The sequence below is a fragment of the Austrofundulus limnaeus genome, unplaced genomic scaffold, assembly GCF_001266775.1.
Source record: "Austrofundulus limnaeus strain Quisiro unplaced genomic scaffold, Austrofundulus_limnaeus-1.0 Scaffold96, whole genome shotgun sequence".
Lineage (NCBI taxonomy): Eukaryota > Metazoa > Chordata > Actinopteri > Cyprinodontiformes > Rivulidae > Austrofundulus > Austrofundulus limnaeus.
In genome coordinates this window covers 639,397-659,299 of record NW_013952498.1, presented here as the reverse complement: position 1 = coordinate 659,299, position 19,903 = coordinate 639,397, and the positions used below count along the sequence as shown (strand labels likewise).

The window sequence follows — 19,903 nt, the reverse complement described above, 5'->3', positions numbered from 1 at the left end:
CACACACACACACACACACACACACACACACACACACACACACACACACACACACACACACACACACACACACACACACACACACACAGAAAACAGGACAAAAGCATTCCCGTACGGCTTCATTCCAAGAACCTTTCCGCCTTATTTTCTTTTATTCTCACATTTCTTTTTAATGGTGCACTCAAATTCAACTCTGCAGTGAACCGAGGTAAGCTGCACTTCTGGGAATAATAAACTGCTCCGATACCGAGGTGGAACATAGGAGCAAAAACCCCAAACACACTTTTGACACCTGACGTGTGTCAGTTATGAAGCGCTAATATCTTACCTGTTGTAGATAGCTGGTCGGTTGGTAAAGGGCCTGAACTTATACAGCGCCTTTATCAAACCCCAAACCGCTTCACACAAGTCATTCACACATTCACACACTGGTGGTGGTAAGCCACATTGTGGRCACAGCTGCCCTGAGGTGGGGCTGCCATGCACTGGACACGACGACTGAGACGCAGGGAACGGGGGATCAAACCGGCAACCCTCCCAGTTACCGTTAAACTCATGGGTTAATCACCTGAATATTTACATTGAATCGGGACTAACGAGTTCAAAGTCTCAATGAACTGGAATCCTACATGTCCTCTGGCAGACTGGCCTTAAAGCTCACAGTTCATGCAAAGCTGCAAAATCCTCTCATTGTCAGTTACATGACAACATAGAGTCGACACGAGGCTAATGCTGAACTTATTTTTTACAGTATTATGTGACTGGTTAGAAGTTTGTATGTTTTTTTTTTTTCATGCAGAAAGGTGCTCAGACAGCAATGGTGGCATTTTGCTTTAACACTGATCGTTTTGAGGAGCTTTTATCGAGGCAGTCAGAAAGTATGTCCAACAGTCACTCGTGCTCTTTTTCATTCTGTTATTTTGACACAAAATATCACAAACATGTCAGCTGGAATAGTGAGGGCATTCAAAAACCTACCGTAAGATATTGCTTACAAGTTTTACACAGAAAACCACTTCAAATATTGAGCAACGCTCCTTTGACTTCAAACATCTGGTTCCAATGAGGCTAACGAGTGAAGGTTTTTTACAGGGAAGCCCTGATCATTTACAGAAAAAYGTCATTAAATACAGCTTCTACTGAAGTTTGTGTATGTCGTGGTGCAGCTGCAGGAATCTATGGTTCTTCCAGCTGTGGTCACTACAGTAATAATGGTTGTGTTAAAGAAGACTCAGTAAGTGATGTTATTGAGGCACTTAAAGTACTTTCCCAATAAGCTGCTTAAATCTCCCAAAAATGATCACGAAACCAAAACTGAAACCAAATAAATAAAAAGAAAAGCACCAATGACTCAGAGTGAAACCTAACTCTGAACCCCTGTAGCAACTGGAAAATCATAAAAAATCTAGAAGGGAAATAATAGTTTTATTTACTGTTTTAACAAACAAAATCTAACACTTCTTCAAACATAAAAATAGAAAAAAAATACCTTATCATTCTGCATCTATTATGTTTCTTAAAATGTTTTTTTTCCTTCAACATTTACATATAAACAAATAATCTGTATGGTAAATCTCGCTAATGACACCTTCAATTAGGCCTGTTCTTGACTAATAATATAAAAACAATAATATAATTTAACCTGAGGCCAGATGAGAAACGTTCCAATTAACTGCTCTGCATGTTAGGTTGTTACAAACACCTCCACGTTTTAAAAGTGGTTCAACACTTCAGAGCAAGATGTGTTGCTGCAGCTCTTCCTGTGCTRAGAGATTTCTTTTTATTCCTCCGGCTGCAAAAATGTAGAAAACATGTTTTTTTTTTATTTAAGTTTTAATAAAACAGTTCAAATAGTGCGTCTGTTGTCAGAAAACATGTTAAAAGTCCTCCTAAAGTGTGTGTGTGTCTGTCTATCTGTCTGTCTGTCTGTCTGTCTGTCTGTCTGTCTGTCTGTCTGTCTGTCTGTCTGTCTTTCTTTCTTTCTCTCCATCCAGTCCTTTTTCAAACACAGATTTGAGAGGCCAGAACAGAATGAAAAGTGAAAGAAAAGTGGCACCATCTGTTGTCACCAGCGTATGTCGCGCTGCAGCCCAACAATGAAGCTCTGTCTGGAAGTTTTCAGTCGTGCAGGGAGACGCTCCGACCGTCGGGACTTGGTGCTGCTTTTGAAAGCAGATCCGAGGTCACCGCTGGGGACAGGTGACTCGGGTGTGTCCCGGGACGTGGCAGATGCTGCAGGCTCGTGGCCTCTTAGCGGCAGGAGGTCTGTTAGCGGGATCGTCCGCTGCCGTCTTCCTCCCTTTCTTCCCTCTGTCTCCTGCAGAGTTTAAGCCACCGGAATCACCTGAAACAAGAAAACACAGGTTTTCATAAAAATACATAAAAAGGCAGGTTAAACAACAGTTTCAGGTCAGAGGTCTACTGCAGTTAAAAAAAGGTCCAACCATGCATTCTTTGAGGAAATTTCCCGGAACCCTAAATACCAGAGGTTTGAACTAAGATGGTCTTATTTTGAGAAGTGATGGAGTTGGAGCCATCATGGTTAATGAGGCATGGTGAAACTGCACAGAAACATCATTATTTATGATGGCTGTCTATTGTTAAACTTTCTTTAAGTTTCTGTTTTATTTATTTGATCCTATTCCTTTCTTTGTGACTTATTTTCTGGTTTTATTTATGTTAGAATGGCTCCTCCTGTATCTTTGGGTTCGGTTTACTTCTCATCTTTAAATCACACCTGGTTTGTCTTCATAATCAGGTTTCTGTCATTGCAGCACCTTTGTTTGTCATAAATTAACTGATTATTTAAAGTGGACAKATGTTTTTAAATGTTTTTTTTTCCCAACTTTAAATCATTCAGTGGGGTCTATATAAAGTGGAACTGCAATGCTTTGGTCTGAATTCCTCCTTATTGTAKCTCCACAAGCCCCCTCTTTCATTCTTTTTCTAAGGTGTCTCAGATCAACTCGTTTTGAGACTGTCTCTTTAAATCTAAACAAGGTGCTTCAAACCCCGCCCCCCACCAGGTTGCACAGCGTCCACTCCACCCTATTTGGCCATTTTTGTAGTTTGATAGCAGAGATACGATTATCTAGTGGTGCAGAAACTTTTTATTTACAAATTAATTAAAAGGTGTCAACAACAGAAGACTTGTCCATCCAGCCTTACATGATGGAGCCAGAGTCTGACCCAGAGCCAGAGAAGAATGAAGACAGCAAACCTGCAGAACCACAGATTCAAAAAACTGATCAACCAGAAATCTATTACTTTTATTAGCAGTTCCACAGCAAATACTGTCATGTAATCAAAAAATGCTATAGGGAATACAGAAAACTGAATGGGTTGAAAAATATGACCCAAACAAAATATAAAGATATCTATGCAGCATCAGGACAAGCAAAACATATTTAAGAGCTAAAAAGGTGGAATGTGTTTGATACAGTGGTTTGCAAAAGTATTCATACCCCTTGAACTTTTCCATATTTTGTCACATTACAACCACAAACATAAATATATTTCACTGGAATTTAATGTGAAAGACCAACACAAAGTGGTATACAATTGTGAAGTGGAAGCAAAATTTTACATGAATCAAAACATTTTTTACAAATAAAAAACTGAAAAGTGCGACGTGCAAAAGTATTCAGCCCCCTTTTCCCTGAGTGCAACCAATTGCATTCAGAAGTTGCCTGATGACTGCTAATGACTCAAAAGGGTCCAACTGTGTGTAATCTAATCTCAGTACAAATACAGCTGCTCCGTGACGGCCTCAGATGTTGGTTAAGAGAATATTGGGGAGCAAACAGCATCATGAAGTCCAAAGAACACACCAGACAGGTTAGGAATATGGTTTTGGAGAAGTTTAAAGCAGGCTTAGGTTATAAAAAGATTTCCCAAGCTTTGAACATCTCACGGAYCACTGTTCAATCCATCATCCGGAAATGGAAAGACTATGGCACCACAGTAAACCTGCCAAGACAAGGCCGTCCACCTAWACTTACAGGCCGAACAAGGAGATCACTGATCAGAGAGGCAGCCAAGAGGCCCATGGTGACTCTGGATGAAATGCAGAGAGCCACAGCTCAGGTGGGGGAAACTGTCCACAGGACAACAATTAGTCGTGCACTACACAAATGTGGTCTTTATGGAAGAGTGGCAAGGAGAAAGCCATTGTTAAAAGAAAACCATAAGAAGTCCCGTTTGCAGTTTGCCAGAAGCCATGTTGAGGACACAGCAAACATGTGGAAGAAGGTGCTTTGGTCAGACGAGACCAAAATTGAACTTTTTGGCCACAATGCAAAACGCTATGTGTGGCGGAGAAAGAACACTGCACATCACTCTGAAAACACCATCCTCACTGTCAAATATGGTGGTGGCAGCATCATGCTCTGGGGGTGCTTCTCTTCAGCAGGGACCGGGAAGTTGGTCAAAGTTGATGGGAAGATGGATGGAGCCAAATACAGGGCAATCTTGGAAGAAAACCTGTTGGAGTCAGCAAAAGATTTGAGACTGGGGCGGAGGTTCACCTTCCAGCAGGACAACGACCCTAAACATAAAGCCAAAGCTACAATGGAGTGGTTTAAAAAAAAGAATATTCATGTGTTAGAATGGCCCAGTCAAAGTCCAGACCTAAACCCAATTGAGAATTTGTGGCAAGATCTCAAAACTGCTGTTCACAAACGCTCTCCATCCAATCTGACTGAGCTTGAGCTGTTTTGCAAGGAGGAATGGGCAAGAATTGCAGTCACTAGATGTGCAAAGCTGGTGGAGACATACCCTAAAAGACTTGCAGCTGTAATTGCAGCAAAAGGTGGCTCCACAAAGTATTGACTCAGGGGGGCTGAATAATTTTGCACATCGCACTTTTCAGTTTTTTATTTGTAAAAAATGTTTTGATTCATGTAAAATTTTGCTTCCACTTCACAATTGTATACCACTTTGTGTTGGTCTTTCACATTAAATTCCAGTGAAATATATTTATGTTTGTGGTTGTAATGTGACAAAATATGGAAAAGTTCAAGGGGTATGAATACTTTTGCAAACCACTGTATATCTACACCTGCCTGGACTGGTTTTTTGTTTGTTGCACCTGAGTCCTTCATTTATCGTTATTGATTTGTAAAAACTAATAAGTGTTCTTTATCAGTGAGCTCACATGTAGAAAAATGATCATTTTAACGGACCTTCTCCACTGTCTGCATGTTTTACGCAATCTCTGTGAGTGTATCAAGATTGTTTGAAATGTCAAGAATTTATATTTTTCATCACAAATAAGCAAAACACATTATTGGGAAGTTTAATGACAAGATACCTCAGAAAAGCAGAGAATGTGCTACACGTAGTCTCAACATAATTTAAGGAGTGAAATGGACCACTCAGGTTCAGCAGCACTCGCATTCTTTGTCTTTTTTGTTAATACAGATCAGTTTTTATTTGATTTTTTTTGCACACAAGGAAGGAACCAAGGACTGAATTTTTTAAAAGTTGATTTGAAATAGTTAAGTAGGATTGAGTGRCATAATGGCTGCACGGTGGCGCAGTTGGTAGAGCTGTTGCTGCTCAGTGAGAAGGTTGCTGGATCTAATCCTGGCTGGGGACCTTTCCGGGAAGAGTTTGCATGTTCTGTGCGTTCTGGGTTTCCTCTCACAATGTTAAGTTAATTGGTGAGTGGGACTGTCTGTCTCTTTTATCTCTATGTGTCCCTGTGATGGACTTGCAACCTGTCCAGGGTGTACCCCGCCCCGCACACAGTAACTGCTGAACATGGCACCTGTGACCCTGAAAGGAAGAAGTAGGTAAAAGATAATTTTTGGGTCATAGATAAAGCCATAACTTGTGTAGCAGGAACACAATTACTTTTCTTTTAAATTAAAACTCATGAAACAGAAATGATGGTATCCCTGAAAATAATGTGACCAAAAGGTCATGTTGAGTCGAGGTGTGCCCACTAATTATCATCACAGGTGTCTACAATCTTGTAATCAGTCAGTGTATACAGGGCTACAGACACTCACTGTAATGTTGGTGACATGGTGTGTACCACACTCATGGACCAGAGGAAGTGAAGGACAGAGTTGTCTCAGGAGATTAGAAAGAAAATTATACACAAACATGTTAAAGGTAAAGGTTATAAGACCATCTTCAAGCAGTTTGATGTTCCTGTGACTACAGTTAAGGGACTGTAGCCAACATCCCTGGATGTGGCCGCAGGAGGAAAATTGATGAGGAATCAAAGAGACACATACTACGAATGGTAACAAAAGAGCCCAGAAAAACTTCTAAAGAGATTAAAGGTGAACTTCAAGCTGAAGGAACATCAGTGTCAGATCGCACCATCTGTCATTGTTTGAGCCAAAGTGGACTTAATGGGAGATGACCAAGGTGGACGTCACCAAATCATAAAAAAGCCAGACTTGAATTTTCCAAACTACATGTTGACAACCCACAACATTTCTGGGAGAATGTCCTCTGGACAGATGAGACAAAAATTGAACTTTTGGTCTACGACCGAGCTTGGTCTCAGTCGCAGGTCATGGGTCTTGCAACATGATAATGACACAAAACAGTTAAAAACAAAAGAATGGGTAAGAAAAAAACATTGGACTGAAGTGGACTTCTATGAGCGCTGACCCAAATCATACTGAGTATCTTTGGAAGGAGCTGAAACATGTCTGGAAAAGACACACTTCAAACCTGAGACAACTGGATCAGTTTGCTCATGAGGAGTGGAACAAAATACCTGCTGAGAGCTGCAGAAGTCTCACTAACAGCTACAGGAATCTTTTGTTTGCAGTGATTGACTCAAAAAGTTGTACAACAAAATATTAAATTAAGGGTACCATCATTTCTGTCCAGTCCTGTTTCATGAGTTTTATTTTAAAAAATGCTGTTGAAGCATGGCTGAAAAGCAATGTCATTTGTTCATTTTCATAGAATTTTTATTTATTATTACTTTTGTCAGGTTCTAGTTATTTCTGTGACCATTGTGGGCATTTCTTTTATTAAACAAGGGGTGCCAACAATTGCGTCCATGTGTGTAATGGTAACACATAAATATTATGTGAATTAAACAATATTTTAAAGTAATCTTATGTAAAAGATAATTTTATTTGACAAGCATTAATTCCTTGAGGGAAATTGAGTCAGCTGTACTTAGTTTTATGATGTGGGACTGATGTACACAATAAAATCAATGAAGTCAAGTAAACTGAAAACTTTACAGGAGCTTTTTAAACGGTTTACATTAGAGGTAAGCTAATTAAGTGTCTGACTGGATAAATAATTAGTTTTTTTTTTATAAGACTGGCGGCACGGTGGCTCACTTGTTAGAGCTGATGCCTCTCAGCAAGAAGGTTGCTGGATCAAATCCCAACCCGGGGACCTTTCTGGGTAGAGTTTACAATACATGTTCTCTCTGTGCATGCATGGGTTCTCTCCGGGTACTCCGGCTTCCTCCCACAGAACAAAAACATGACTGTTAGGTTAACTGGTAACTCTAAATTGACTCTAGGTGAGAGAGAGAGAGTGAATGGTTGTCTGTCTTGTTTGTGTGTCCCTGTGATGGACTTGTGACCTGTCCAGGGTGTACCCCGCCCTTCACACTGTGACTGCTGGATATGGGCACCAGTGACCCTGAAAGGAACAAACGGGTATAGATAATGGATGGATTTATAAGATATTTTTTTCTTCTTTCTGCACCCTTTTCATTCAATAATTGATTTAATTAGTTTTTATAATTGGCTTTTTGTTGCTTTTATGAAATTAATAAATATAAAATTAGACCAATATTTGTCATGTTTTTACAATAATCAGCGATCCCCGAGCATATTTACCTCATTACTAAAGCAGGTGCCTCTGTGGGCAGCAAACTTTAGAAAAGCAACAGTGAGAGTTGAATTAAACAGAGCGCATGGCAGCATGTGTGTGTGACTCTCAGTGTTCCCACACCTTGGTCAACATCAAATACAAGGACATTTCAAGGACTTTCCAGTACCAATTTCCTCAAATTCAAGAACCACGCGCAACAAACAATTACCTCCTGCTACCACAGAATGTTTCCAATAAACAGCTTTAATATTAGGGGTGTAAGAAAATATCGATACACTGAAATAGCGCGATATTTCATTTCCTGATACTGTATTGATTTTTTTGTTAAGGTTTAATACGTCAACTTTCCTGCCAGCCATTCATTTTTATGTTGTAGTTCAGCCTCTGACCACTAGTTGGCAGCAGTGAGCCAGCCATTTGGATCTTCTACCTCTTGAGCGCCAGAGAGCAAGGGTAGCATTAACATTGTAAGTAAACATTAGCTTCATGCTCCGATAGCTGAATCTGAGCGGAAAAGACCGACACCCTCTCAAAAAATCGCAATATATCGCCTTGCGTACAGTATCGCAATATATTGGGATATATCGTATCGTGACCCCTCTGTCATGATATGTATCGTATCGCTAAATTCTTGCCAATACACAGCCCTATTTAATATCATGTAAATTCAATGAAAAACTGAACAGCATGTAAGTTGTTGAGTCAGAATCAATGAAAGAAAAGTGGATTAAATGTTTACCCTACATTCATGTCCAGAATACATGGACATGTAATTATGTCCTGGGAGGTTCAGCAGCTCAGTTTGGGAGGAGGGGATGTGAACATGTCCAGATGCTCGATGAGGACAGAGCTGTGGTGCTTCACCTGGGCTCAGAAAGAAAGACCCGTCCTACTCTGCTCTGATTGGCTAAAACTATGACGTTATTTGTTGAAAGCCATGTCAGTTTACTGTAATTCTGAGTTATCCACCGCAACAAATGTAAGTTTTTTTTGTTTGTTTTGTTTTTTATGTATGTTAAAAATCAGTTGTGTGAATAGAGAATTTCAATCCCCCCAAAATATTCAAGGACTTTCAAGGACAAGTGTAATTTTTGGCTATTTTCACAAATTTTCCAGGGCCTTGAAATCATTTTTCAAATTCACAAACTTTCAAGGATTTCAAGGACCCGTGCGAACCCTGGACTCTTACCTTGCGTTGATCCGTTCTCATCTGTCCACTGGAAGAAGCCACACTGCTGATCTCGTGGTTTCCCACAGGTGTGGAACATGCGGCCCTTGTTGGGCCCGTCCTTCTGCACCGTGCGCGTCACCGCCGCCTCGTTGCATTTGCACATTGTGTGTCCCACGTGTTCCGCCGCGCACGCCTCTTGCCCTCTGCCACCACTGGGCGTGTTTCTGAACCCCACAGATGGCCTCAGAGGCTGGGGGCCCCTCTGCGCTGACAGCGAGGGCCCTTGGCTCTGCTGCAGCCCCGGCTGGTCCGCCCACAGGAAGAAGTTGCAGCTCCCAGAGTTGCACTTGTAGAACTGGCGACCTTGATTGGGCCCGTCTTTGCGCACGGTGAGGAGGGTTGCGTCCTGACCGCAATTGCACACGATGGCGTCACCGCCGGTCTCGACACACACGCCACCGCCATCTGGTGGAGGTCTTGGCTGCGGAGTCCAGGAAGAGACAGGAGGAAGTGAGGGGCGGGGATTGGAACTTGGAGCTCCAGGTGGCCTTAAAGCTGGAGGGTCCCCTCCTCCTCCTCCTCTTGCCCTGAGGTATTTGAGATCCAGCACCTCTCTGAGCGTCTCATCACAACCACCAATGCAGCCAACAAATTCAAGAGGCATCATGGGAGGAAGGCTGCCTCTACGAAACTTCAACTTCAACCTGAAAACAAGGAGACACAAAAAACCAGTTGACAGATGGAAAACAATAAAGATGAGGGGATTCGAAAGAAATTAATTGATATATGTAAATAAATAAACAGAAATTATAGGATTGATTATCTGGCAATATAAGTGAAGATCCACAGTACAAAACAATATTTAAGAACAAACGATTTTCCAGGTGCTTGTTTCACCCTGATCACCTTGAACCAGGTTTAAAGTTGTCCACTTTCATTTCTTTGGGGGATTTTAAACACTTTGRAGGGACTTTATTTAAAAATATCTGTACATTTGTTCATGTTTGTAGTGTTTTATCCTGCTCTGCTTGGCGTTTTATGTTGATTTTACTTCATTTTATCGCTTTTGTTTCTGTCCACAGTGTTTGTCCATCATTTGTTTGGTCTTCTTGAGAACGAGTCCTCGTGTTTAAATGAGCTTCCTGTATAAATAAAGGTGGAAAAAAGGTAATAAACTTAATGTACAACGTTGCTATAGTAACCAGAAACAGTTTACTCCAACTCATGTCTGCTGCTGAAGCCCTGCAAACGAGCTGAGTTGAAATCTGATAATAATGATAAAAAAATGTTATTGTTTTTGAATAATTACCGCAGCTCAACTTTGAGCGCCGTACCAGATTGGTTGTCGTGGTAACCAGGAGCTGGTGAGGAGCACTTTTTGCTCACTGCTGAGCGAGCGTGCCCTATATTTGGACTGAGCTGAGGCTAGAGCTCAGGGGGTTAACGCCTACTTGTGTACACAAGAATTTAGACAGATTTTCTTTGCACCGGCGAGGCCGCTGCGAGTTCCTGGGAGCCCCGGGTGTCGTTGGTGTTTGTGCAGATGAGAGGGAAACATGATGCGCCGAAGGCCCGTCGCTCTGCAGTGACAATGAAAAGGATGGTGGATATCATCTGTTGATGAGTGGAGGTACTGCCTGCCTGAGCAGAACATCCTGTGTAAGATCTAATAAAATCTACAGTGGATTCAGACTATTACACCACTTGTACTGATTAACAAAATGATTCAGTGCAAATTATTAATAAGGAACTAACTGGACAATAAAAGGCTAAAAGAAYAAGTACGGTAGCCCTTTTAAATTTCCAACACCATTTATGAAAATGTTGGAAAGTTTTGTCTTTTGTTTCACTCAGAAAAAGTTGGAAGAAAAAATACAAACTGGAGAGAGAAAACTTTATATATTATATAAGCAGAGTTGTAAAGCAATCAAGTACAAATACTTTGTTACTGTACTTAAGTCAAAATTTTGGTTATCTGTACTTTACTTGAGTAATTATTTTTCAGCCTCCTTACTTCTTACATTTTTACACAGTTATCTGTACTTTTTACTCCTTACATTTTTTAAAAAGGTAAGAAGTAGAAAGTCATTTCTCCAAATTTGTTTCGGCTTGTTAGTGTTAAAAAAATACTATCCTAAAATATTGTGCATCCAGGATAGAGTGAATTTAATTGTAGTTGGATGAGAAGTATAAAAGTATACCATTCTGATACTGAATTTGTACACAATCCATCACAGCTGCACTTTAGAAATAATTTTTTTTGGAGGTCACCTCCCAATAAATGTATTTTGGAAAATCTAACCGCTCATTTACTCAATACGTTTACTTTTAATACTTAAGTATAGTTTATGTTAAAATTTTAGTTTTGATACTTAAGTACAAAAAAAATCTGATCCTTTAAGATTACTCAAGTAATATTCTAGAGGAGACTTTAAGTTTTACCAAAGTAATTTTATGATTATATACTTGTACTTTTACTCAAGTATCACTTTGAGGTACTTTATACAACATTGTATATAAGTAACTTTGTTCTGAAAGATTCTTTGTTTAGTAGGTTTATTATTAATAAATGAGGCTATTTAACTTTAATTTGAAAGTAGAATAAAGTTGGAAACCTTTTAGGTCAACATATTGTGGGAACGCCACCTGACCGTTTGTGTGAAGAAACGTAATGGGCTTTAACTGTGTCATCAAACTTCCCCTCAAATGTTTGTGTGATAAACAAATAACACCTAAAACTCCTTTATGATTTCCCCTTTTATTATTTTCAACATCTGAACTGACGGCAAATAGATCAAACATTTTTTTGTATCCTTCCCAAAGCCACAAAGTGAAAACACTAAAGAAATACTTGCTGTGAATCTCAAGATTTGACACAGCATGTTTGTTTATTATTAGCCAAATAATAYGAGACAATTTATATCTTTGTCAGTTTTGGGAGGCTGAAAATTCACAGTAGTCCTGTAAATAACAAAAAGAAGTAAAACAAAGTCAGTTCTCACATGTGAACAGGACTCGGCTGACATGTGGGACAAACACTTTCATCTCTACTGACGTCCAGCACCGTTTCAGGAAACCATACGGCTGTTTTACAGGCTGGGTATCCCACACACGTCAGAAACTTACTGCAGGTGGAGACACAGAGCAGGTAAGATGAGTAAAAATTGTTTATTTAATTAGAAAATAAACAGATAAAGACACTAAATGTTCACTCTGATGGATTACTTTTCACTAATAAACTCAGAATGAGTTTTCATGCAAAAAAAGTGAATTAAACTCATGTTGATGTATAAACCATAAATTTACAGCATGAAAATGTTTTTGCTTTATAGGCAGACATAATAAAATATGTTTTAATTGTGTTTAAGGCTGAGGCAACCTCTCACCTGTTTCCCTCCCTCTTCTTTTTCAGCACCATGTCCCGACCACAGCTCGGACACTTCCTCACCGGCAGCGGGATCTCCATGTCCTGCTGTTCGACTTCAGTGATCTCCTGAGGTGCACCCAGATATGGAACCAGAGCTTCATCTAACCTGAGGAAACAACAGAGGTTATCTGCAGGGTGCAGAGATTCTAGCACTCTGAATGACTTAATCATTATAAAATATAAGCTATGATATAAACTGCAACAAACTTTTTAGCCTTCCTGACAGACTCGATGAAGACGGTCTTGTATTTCTGAACGTGATGCTGCAGCACGCTATGTTTGTCCTTCTTGCCTTCTGACACCAGCTTGAGGTCGGCCTCCAGCTCAGCGCGAAGGTTTGGTTTCGACATCTCGTAGCCCATAGAGTTGTAACCTAAACAGATGCGTCAGAGTCACATTTCTACATAATAAAGCACGTTCATGTATCAGTTCTCTCTCATGGTGTTCCCCAGGGTTCTAATCTCGGACCAAAATTATCTTTCCTAGAAATGCTCCATCTTGAAGGCAGCACTGAGAAGTGACTGTTAGGGACTGGTTGAATACACAAAATTGCTACTCCTGACAGAATTTGTGGCAAAATTTGACATGAATTTTAATACTAAATGTAAAATAAATAAATAAAAAAATACAGCCCTAGCACTCTAAATGTATGGAAACTAATCTGAGAAGAGTCTGAGACACCTGCAAGATATTTATGAATATTTCAAGCGGAAAAAAATAGCCTTTTGAGCATGAAAATATCATTTATTGTATTTATTTATCTTTATTAGACCAGGCAAATCTCATCTTTTGCAAAGGAGGCCTGGGCTGTAAGGAAATCTAACATGCATGTTTTATTTATTCTTTTTTTGGTTATTTGAACATGTTTAAATTTTATGTGAATCGCCTTTGTAACTCAAGCGAGGAAATTCAGAAACTGGTGATTATTTTGACATTATGGAAAGCTCTCACATAATTTGCAGTCTCTGCTCAGTGAGATACTAGTAAAAGAAAATATAACAAGTATTCTTTATTTTTAAAATTGCAGAGGAAGTGATTTTATTTCTACAGCTGAAGCACAACATTTAAAAATAAATTTGGATAGCTGAAGAGGATAAAACTGAAGTGATGCTCTTTGGATTTGCTGAAGCCTTTGTGGATGCCTGAGCTTTTTGTAAAATCATGTTAAAGTTTGGATACGATACTTATTTTAACTTGGAAACAGAAATAATTTAGCGGTTAAAATAAATTTTAAAGTAAGGCTTTTATTTCAGATGTTTTTTAAAATGTTTTAATTATTTTATTTATCACAGCAGGAGCTCTTCTTCTGACACAAACTCAAAAACAGCTGTCTGTTAGCAAAATATTTCATGAACAATGCAAATTATGTACATCTACAAGTCGTTAACTTTTGAAGTCGACCCAATTCAAGATGACTACCGCAGTTAATCACTGCTAGCAAAGACAAAAATATCTACCGCAGCCATTTTTACAGATATAGAGTTAAAATTTGGTGTGGTAGCAGCTGAGGGTTATCCACAAAAGGCTAACAGGTTGTGCAGGACGTTTGTTTGTGTTACCCTCCACTAGTCCCATCCCGAGCTCTCCAGGAAGAAACCTCTGGTCTGCAGTCAAACCCACATACATTCGGCTCTTGATGGTCTCGATGTGCTCTGCATGTGTGGCATCTGTGCCTGTACAACAAACACAAAATTACACAATCAAACTGTAAAACCAGATCAAATTACATCCACGTTGACTTCTTAACGTTGTTGCCAGGTTTGATTTAGGATGACAAAAATGAACCTTAATGAAGAAAGTACTAGGAAATAAGCAAAAATACACACCAAAACATATTGAAAGTTGCCAATTTTCTTGCAATTTTGAGCCACCAGCTAATCTTTGATGCTCACAACACAGAGAAATAAACTACTTTTAGAGCTGCACTGAAATCTCTCTTCATCATTTTAATCATCTGTATGAATTAAACAATTTTATAATAAGAGTGCTGACAACTGCAACATACAGTGATTTTAGATATACTTCTGGTTTCTTTAAGTACTGGAATAACTGTTTATCTGTGTCTTTTATGTGATGTTTTGTTTTATCTGCTTTTATACTTTTTAAATTTTCCTTTCTTTTTTATATATATGTTATGGACCACTTTTTGTCTTGAGATAAAGAATATATTATAATCAAATCCACTGTGGGCATCAAGAGCAGTCTATGTGATTGGTCAGTATTTCCTCTTCAGAGCACAGCACTTTAAATACTGTATAACAGACTATAATTTATTTCAGGTCTGTGTTATGTTGCATTGTGCACATTGTTATTGTAATAACTGTAATTGTTCTATATTGGGCAGACCGACTGACACAGATTCTGCCTCGGTGAGGTTTAAACGTTACCAATGCCGTGCTTTTCCATCAGGGATATGAGGTCAGCTTCAGTGAGCAGCTGCGGTGGACTCGTCTGTCCATCCACCATCTCAATGGCGGAGGGCTGAAACTGGGAGTCTTGTTCAAACACCGGGATCACCTGCAGAACAATGTTAATCKAAGTTTTTTTTTTACAAACAAGCAGCAACAGGTCCTAAAGTTTAGCTGGAAGTTTCAGATTAGAATGGTTTAATGATTCTATCCACACCTTTGCGCTCCACTTGTCYTAGGGGTAAACATCCAGATAATTCTTTGCAATAATCATCAGGCCAGAGGCGGAGAACTTCTCATGAGCGATGTCGATGTCCACCACCGTCTCCTGCCCCAAAGCATCCTGGGATACACAGGCCAGGAAGTGCCGAGCTATGAAGTCATACACTCGTGCTTCGTTACCCTGGAAAACAGAAAATATGAAGTGAAAACAAACAAGGACTTGTTCATTTGGTCACTTTTGTGTTTTTCTTTATGAAACGCTTTTTATTGAAAACGTCTTCAGAACAAACGAGTTCAGACTGATTTAAAAAAAAACTGAGAAATAAAGAGACGAAGCAGCCGACCTGCAGCGCGTTGGTGAACTTGGTGGGATGTATGGGAGGGTGGGCTTGGTCGGAGTTTCTGCCCTGCCGTGGGTTGGGTCCCCCCGGCTGGTCCAGCACCCGCTGGGCAAATGTCCCCCACTCCTGGCTGTGGGTTTGCTGCTCCACCAGGGGGGCCAGGGCGAGAGTGGCAGGAAAAATGTTGGTTTCTGTGCGGGGATAGCTGATATAGCTAAACGAAAATGGAAAAAATAATAATAATAATTAAATAAAACAAAGAGGAAAAATCTCTGGAAATATAAAACTCCTGGTTAAGAAATCCCTCATAGATCTGAACTAGGGTTGTGCATAATCGTATCMTGTGCAATTAATCATCAGAAAAACATTAATCGATTATTTTTTGGCACTTGACGATTAATACGATTAATGCCACCAGGCAGAGTGACTGGAGATTTCCCCGGTCAGTCCACTCAGTGCTCCTCTCCGCTTCAAACATGAGGAACATAAAAATAAATAAATTCTGAAATATATTTATCTATCAACACAATTAAAAATTTGATGTATAGCTCGAAGTCTGTAATTTTGACAATTTGGAACAGATTTTTTTGAAGAGCAAATTTTCCCACTAAATTGGTCATGTGACTAGGACATAAGGGCGTCCAGGGACTCCAGAGGATTAATCGTCAAATTAATCGTCATCGGCTAAATACCACAATTAATCGTGATTAATTTTTTTGCCAATATCGTCCAACCCTAATCTGAACAGCCTAAAGTTTGTCAGCAAACAGTAAAACAAAGTGAAATTTAAACGATGTGGAGTACTCGGTTCTCTTGGACTCAGTAGAAAAGTCCACAAATCAGAAATGCTGCTTGTTAAAAACCTGGAACACCCACCCTTGTGTATAAAGTTTTTCAGCAATTTTCATGGTCTCTTTGGCGTTTATTCCGAGCTTCCGAGATGCCAGCTTCTCCAGTTCCTGCAGGTCAGATAAATGTAGTGACACAAAGATAAAATCTGCTTTTCAGCTAAAAAAAACAAACATTCCATAGATGAAAAAGACGTTTGTTTTTGTTTTTTATTCTGCAGTCTGCGTTATGTGGGTAGTTGTTTGGTTTCATCATCTTACCACAGTGTCCAAAGGCAGTGGTCTCCATTTGCTCTTAGGTTTTCTGGTTACTGAGGTGACTGTTGCTATGGGATCCTGGAAATGAATAAAATTATATCCATCTTTCCACATGCGGCTTTTAAATCATTTTACTCATGCAGGTCAACAACATTTTTCAACATTCACTGTGGTGTTCAGGAGCTGTTAGATGCATCACACGCAGAGCTGGAACAAGATTAATGAGCTGCGAGTCAAGAATTTTCAGATTCACCAGATAAATGAATGAATAAGAAGGAAAACAATCATTTCCTGTCAAATAGGTTTATAACCACAAAGCTGCTGACCACTTTTTACARTCAAGTCATTGTCTGAGAAAAGATTCATCAAACACTGTATAAAAGCATTATTTGCACGTTTCAATATGGCTCTAAATGAATGAAYCTAGAGGATTYCAGATCGCCTGCCTGCATGTCACAYTTTAAAACAYAGACCTCACACAATCTGTTGGCTTTCTTATGTGTTGAGGATAACTACTACACTAACTTTTAGCTCAATACGTGTAAAAATGAATGATTTGTAGCTGATTAACTGTGGTGGTCCTCTTGAATCTGGTTAAAAACAAAACCTAATCAGTGTAGAAGATCCAACGATTATTTTCTGAGCTTCATTCAATTCAGTCTGAGACACTTTAGCTAACAGACTAAATACCAAATACACAGATGCAGACACAAGGCCAGACGTAATCGCCCAGTTCTCCTGGTGTCGGCTGATAATAAAACTTTGTTTGCTCTCATCCCATGTCATCGTCACCAGAAGATGCTCCGCTCACAGCAGAAAGTTTACCCTCAGCTTCAGTCACATTCCAGTGTCAACACAGTGTTTATATTCACAGAATGTGCAGCTGAGGGGACTGTAAGTGACATCCTMTATTTTAGTTACATATAAGATGACTGTGGCAAACCCTGACCAGCTGTTCTTTATGATACACTAGAGAATGGATCTGTGGGATGGACCCTTGGTGTTATTATAGTATCAGAGAGCTTTGACTCGAGTCTGCCTTCTGACGCCGTCAGCTCGCTCTGTGGGAAACTGTGAACATGAAGTGATAATTACAGGCCTCATCAGCTCCYCCTGAAAACAATAAGAGTTTTTTATTACACCCGTGGATTCAGGTGACACCTGTTTTACGTCATCGTCGAAAAGAAATCATTTAAGCCTCAAAGCCGGCTCAACAAACAGAAGGTTAAAACGCAGCAACATCACTCAAACTATAAAACAAATCAAAACAAARGACTTGATAAACTAGTTTTGTTGTCGGCCACATCCTGGCATTATGAGACTTAAAATTAACGTTACAAATTAAGAATCATCAGTATGTTTAAATTAATTCCTGTATAATAGTGGTAAAAACCACACACCTGTAAAACCACCTTTAGCAGCCAATAACTGGAAGTAATCTTCAGTTTGAGAGCATCAGTTGCCAACAACCTTTCAGGAAATCTTGACTCACTTTTCTCACTACATTGCTTCAACTCATTTTGGGTTTACAGGTACTTGTTTCAAAACGTCACTCTTAAGGTCTCACCACAGCATTTCAATTAGTCGGACGCCTGGATTCTGACTGAGGCAACCTGAGTATTTTCTTTTTAAATGTATTGTATTTTAAGTTGGACAGACTGACTCACGGATGACGTGAGGTTGACTCATTGCTTATAACGTTATTTTCTGTTTCAGCCACAATTACGCTCCGAGGCTTTCAATGTGCCGCCACCAATGACACAATGCTGCAGTGGTCAGGGATGATCCTCAAACAAAATGATCCTAAACAAAAAATGATTAAAAACACACACATTACTTAACTAGAAAGAAAGATCCACAGCAGGGTTTYGAAAGAAAAGTGTTGCTGTAAATGACAACGTTATGAAACATTTCCTTTTGTTCTTATTTGTCAAAATGTCAGATAGTTTTCCTTTTCCTTCCAGTTACTGCCTTGCTGGGAGGCCCACTTATGTCTTAGAGGTTTTCAGTCTGTTAATAATCTTTCTTTTAGGGATGGGCGATATGTTATTTTGTGCGATATACCGTGAAAGAAATTCACTGTGGTAATAATTTGTCATATCGCCATAAAAACAATAAAATCCTGCTGCATATACAGTAAATATGCTGGTCCTTTTGACCAAAAATCTAAAGGTGTAAAGCATATACAGATGTTCTTGCTAGCCTTATTTCTGCATTCTTGCACATTTATTTATTTATTTATTTATTTGCTGTTTACACCATTTAAATAAATATCAAATTTGTTCTCATGTTTCAGACTTGTTTGAGGGGTGTCAGTTTTGCAACACAGGTGTACTACTTGAACTTAATTAATGTAGTTTAGTGGCATCTAGTATTATTTTAGGGATCTCAAGGCAGAATGTAGTGACAGATTATGTTACCGTGATCAAACCTAGAAATTATTGTGATAAATTTTTTAGTCCGTATCGCCCATCCCTACTTTCTTTAACTCTAAAATGTTGAACTTTGAAAAGTTTGGAAATATTTTTGTAATGCTTCCCAAACTTTTGTGCAACAAAAGTCACTTATTTATAATACGTATATGTAGGGTTGGGTAAAGYAAATGATCAAGATTAATTGTGTCATTTAGCCGATAATGATTAATATGATGATTAATAGATGACAATATCTCTTGCACGTGGCTGACATTATGGCCTTGTTCTAACTTCTCTGGCTCTACTCGTACTCCGGTTTACGTTGGTGTTTCAAGTGATTAAATAAGTTTGTAGGGTTAAGTGTGCGCCTGATAGTGATAGTATGTCATACACAAAAATACCTCATCACATGGCACTAACTGCAGTAATTGCAAAACAGCAAATKTTAATTATTGACAGTTTTTCTTTATGATTGATTGCACACAACATGATTTTGCCCAACCCTYAATCAATGCTGAGGTTTTTCTTCTTTGATGTGCTGTTGTTCATATGTACTTGTAGTTACTTAAATATCAATCCTAGTAATATGCTAAATGTCCTGATGTAGGAAATTGAATCATGAAACATTACCTGAATGTTTAGACTTGGGTTTGTATTAAAAGTAAGTCAGAAAATATACAGTAAATACTGTATACATATATTTAAACTGCCATGTCCTGGATGACTAACATACCTGAGCATAAGTAAAACAAGAGATTAAATTTAGTGAAAACAGAAAATGAAAGAGATGTTTACACTTTCAGTTAGTATAGTCAAAGTAATATGACAGTATTGCCACACTGATTAGTATTAGGAATGTGCCATATGGCAAAAAAATCATATCACCATATACTTTATGATGGGTGGTGGTAACGATATATATCACGATATAAAAATTATGATAGAAAATAAATAAATCACATACTAATTGAGTGGAATGTATAAATA

The 19,903-nt window shown here is 39.0% G+C and overlaps 1 protein-coding gene across 1 annotated transcript in view; it reads right to left on the bottom strand.

Moving 5' to 3' along the window:
* Window positions 1-1,801: 1,801 nt before the first annotated feature.
* top3a (DNA topoisomerase III alpha) overlaps window positions 1,802-19,903 on the bottom strand; it is a 24,528-nt gene continuing 6,426 nt past the window's right edge. The window contains 11 exon segments of the mRNA XM_014012883.1: window positions 1,802-2,344; window positions 9,017-9,702; window positions 12,001-12,123; window positions 12,385-12,531; window positions 12,633-12,798; window positions 13,985-14,098; window positions 14,813-14,942; window positions 15,051-15,236; window positions 15,400-15,610; window positions 16,273-16,355; window positions 16,506-16,580. Coding sequence (XP_013868337.1) covers window positions 2,184-2,344; window positions 9,017-9,702; window positions 12,001-12,123; window positions 12,385-12,531; window positions 12,633-12,798; window positions 13,985-14,098; window positions 14,813-14,942; window positions 15,051-15,236; window positions 15,400-15,610; window positions 16,273-16,355; window positions 16,506-16,580 — 2,082 coding nt within the window. The 3' untranslated portion in view covers window positions 1,802-2,183.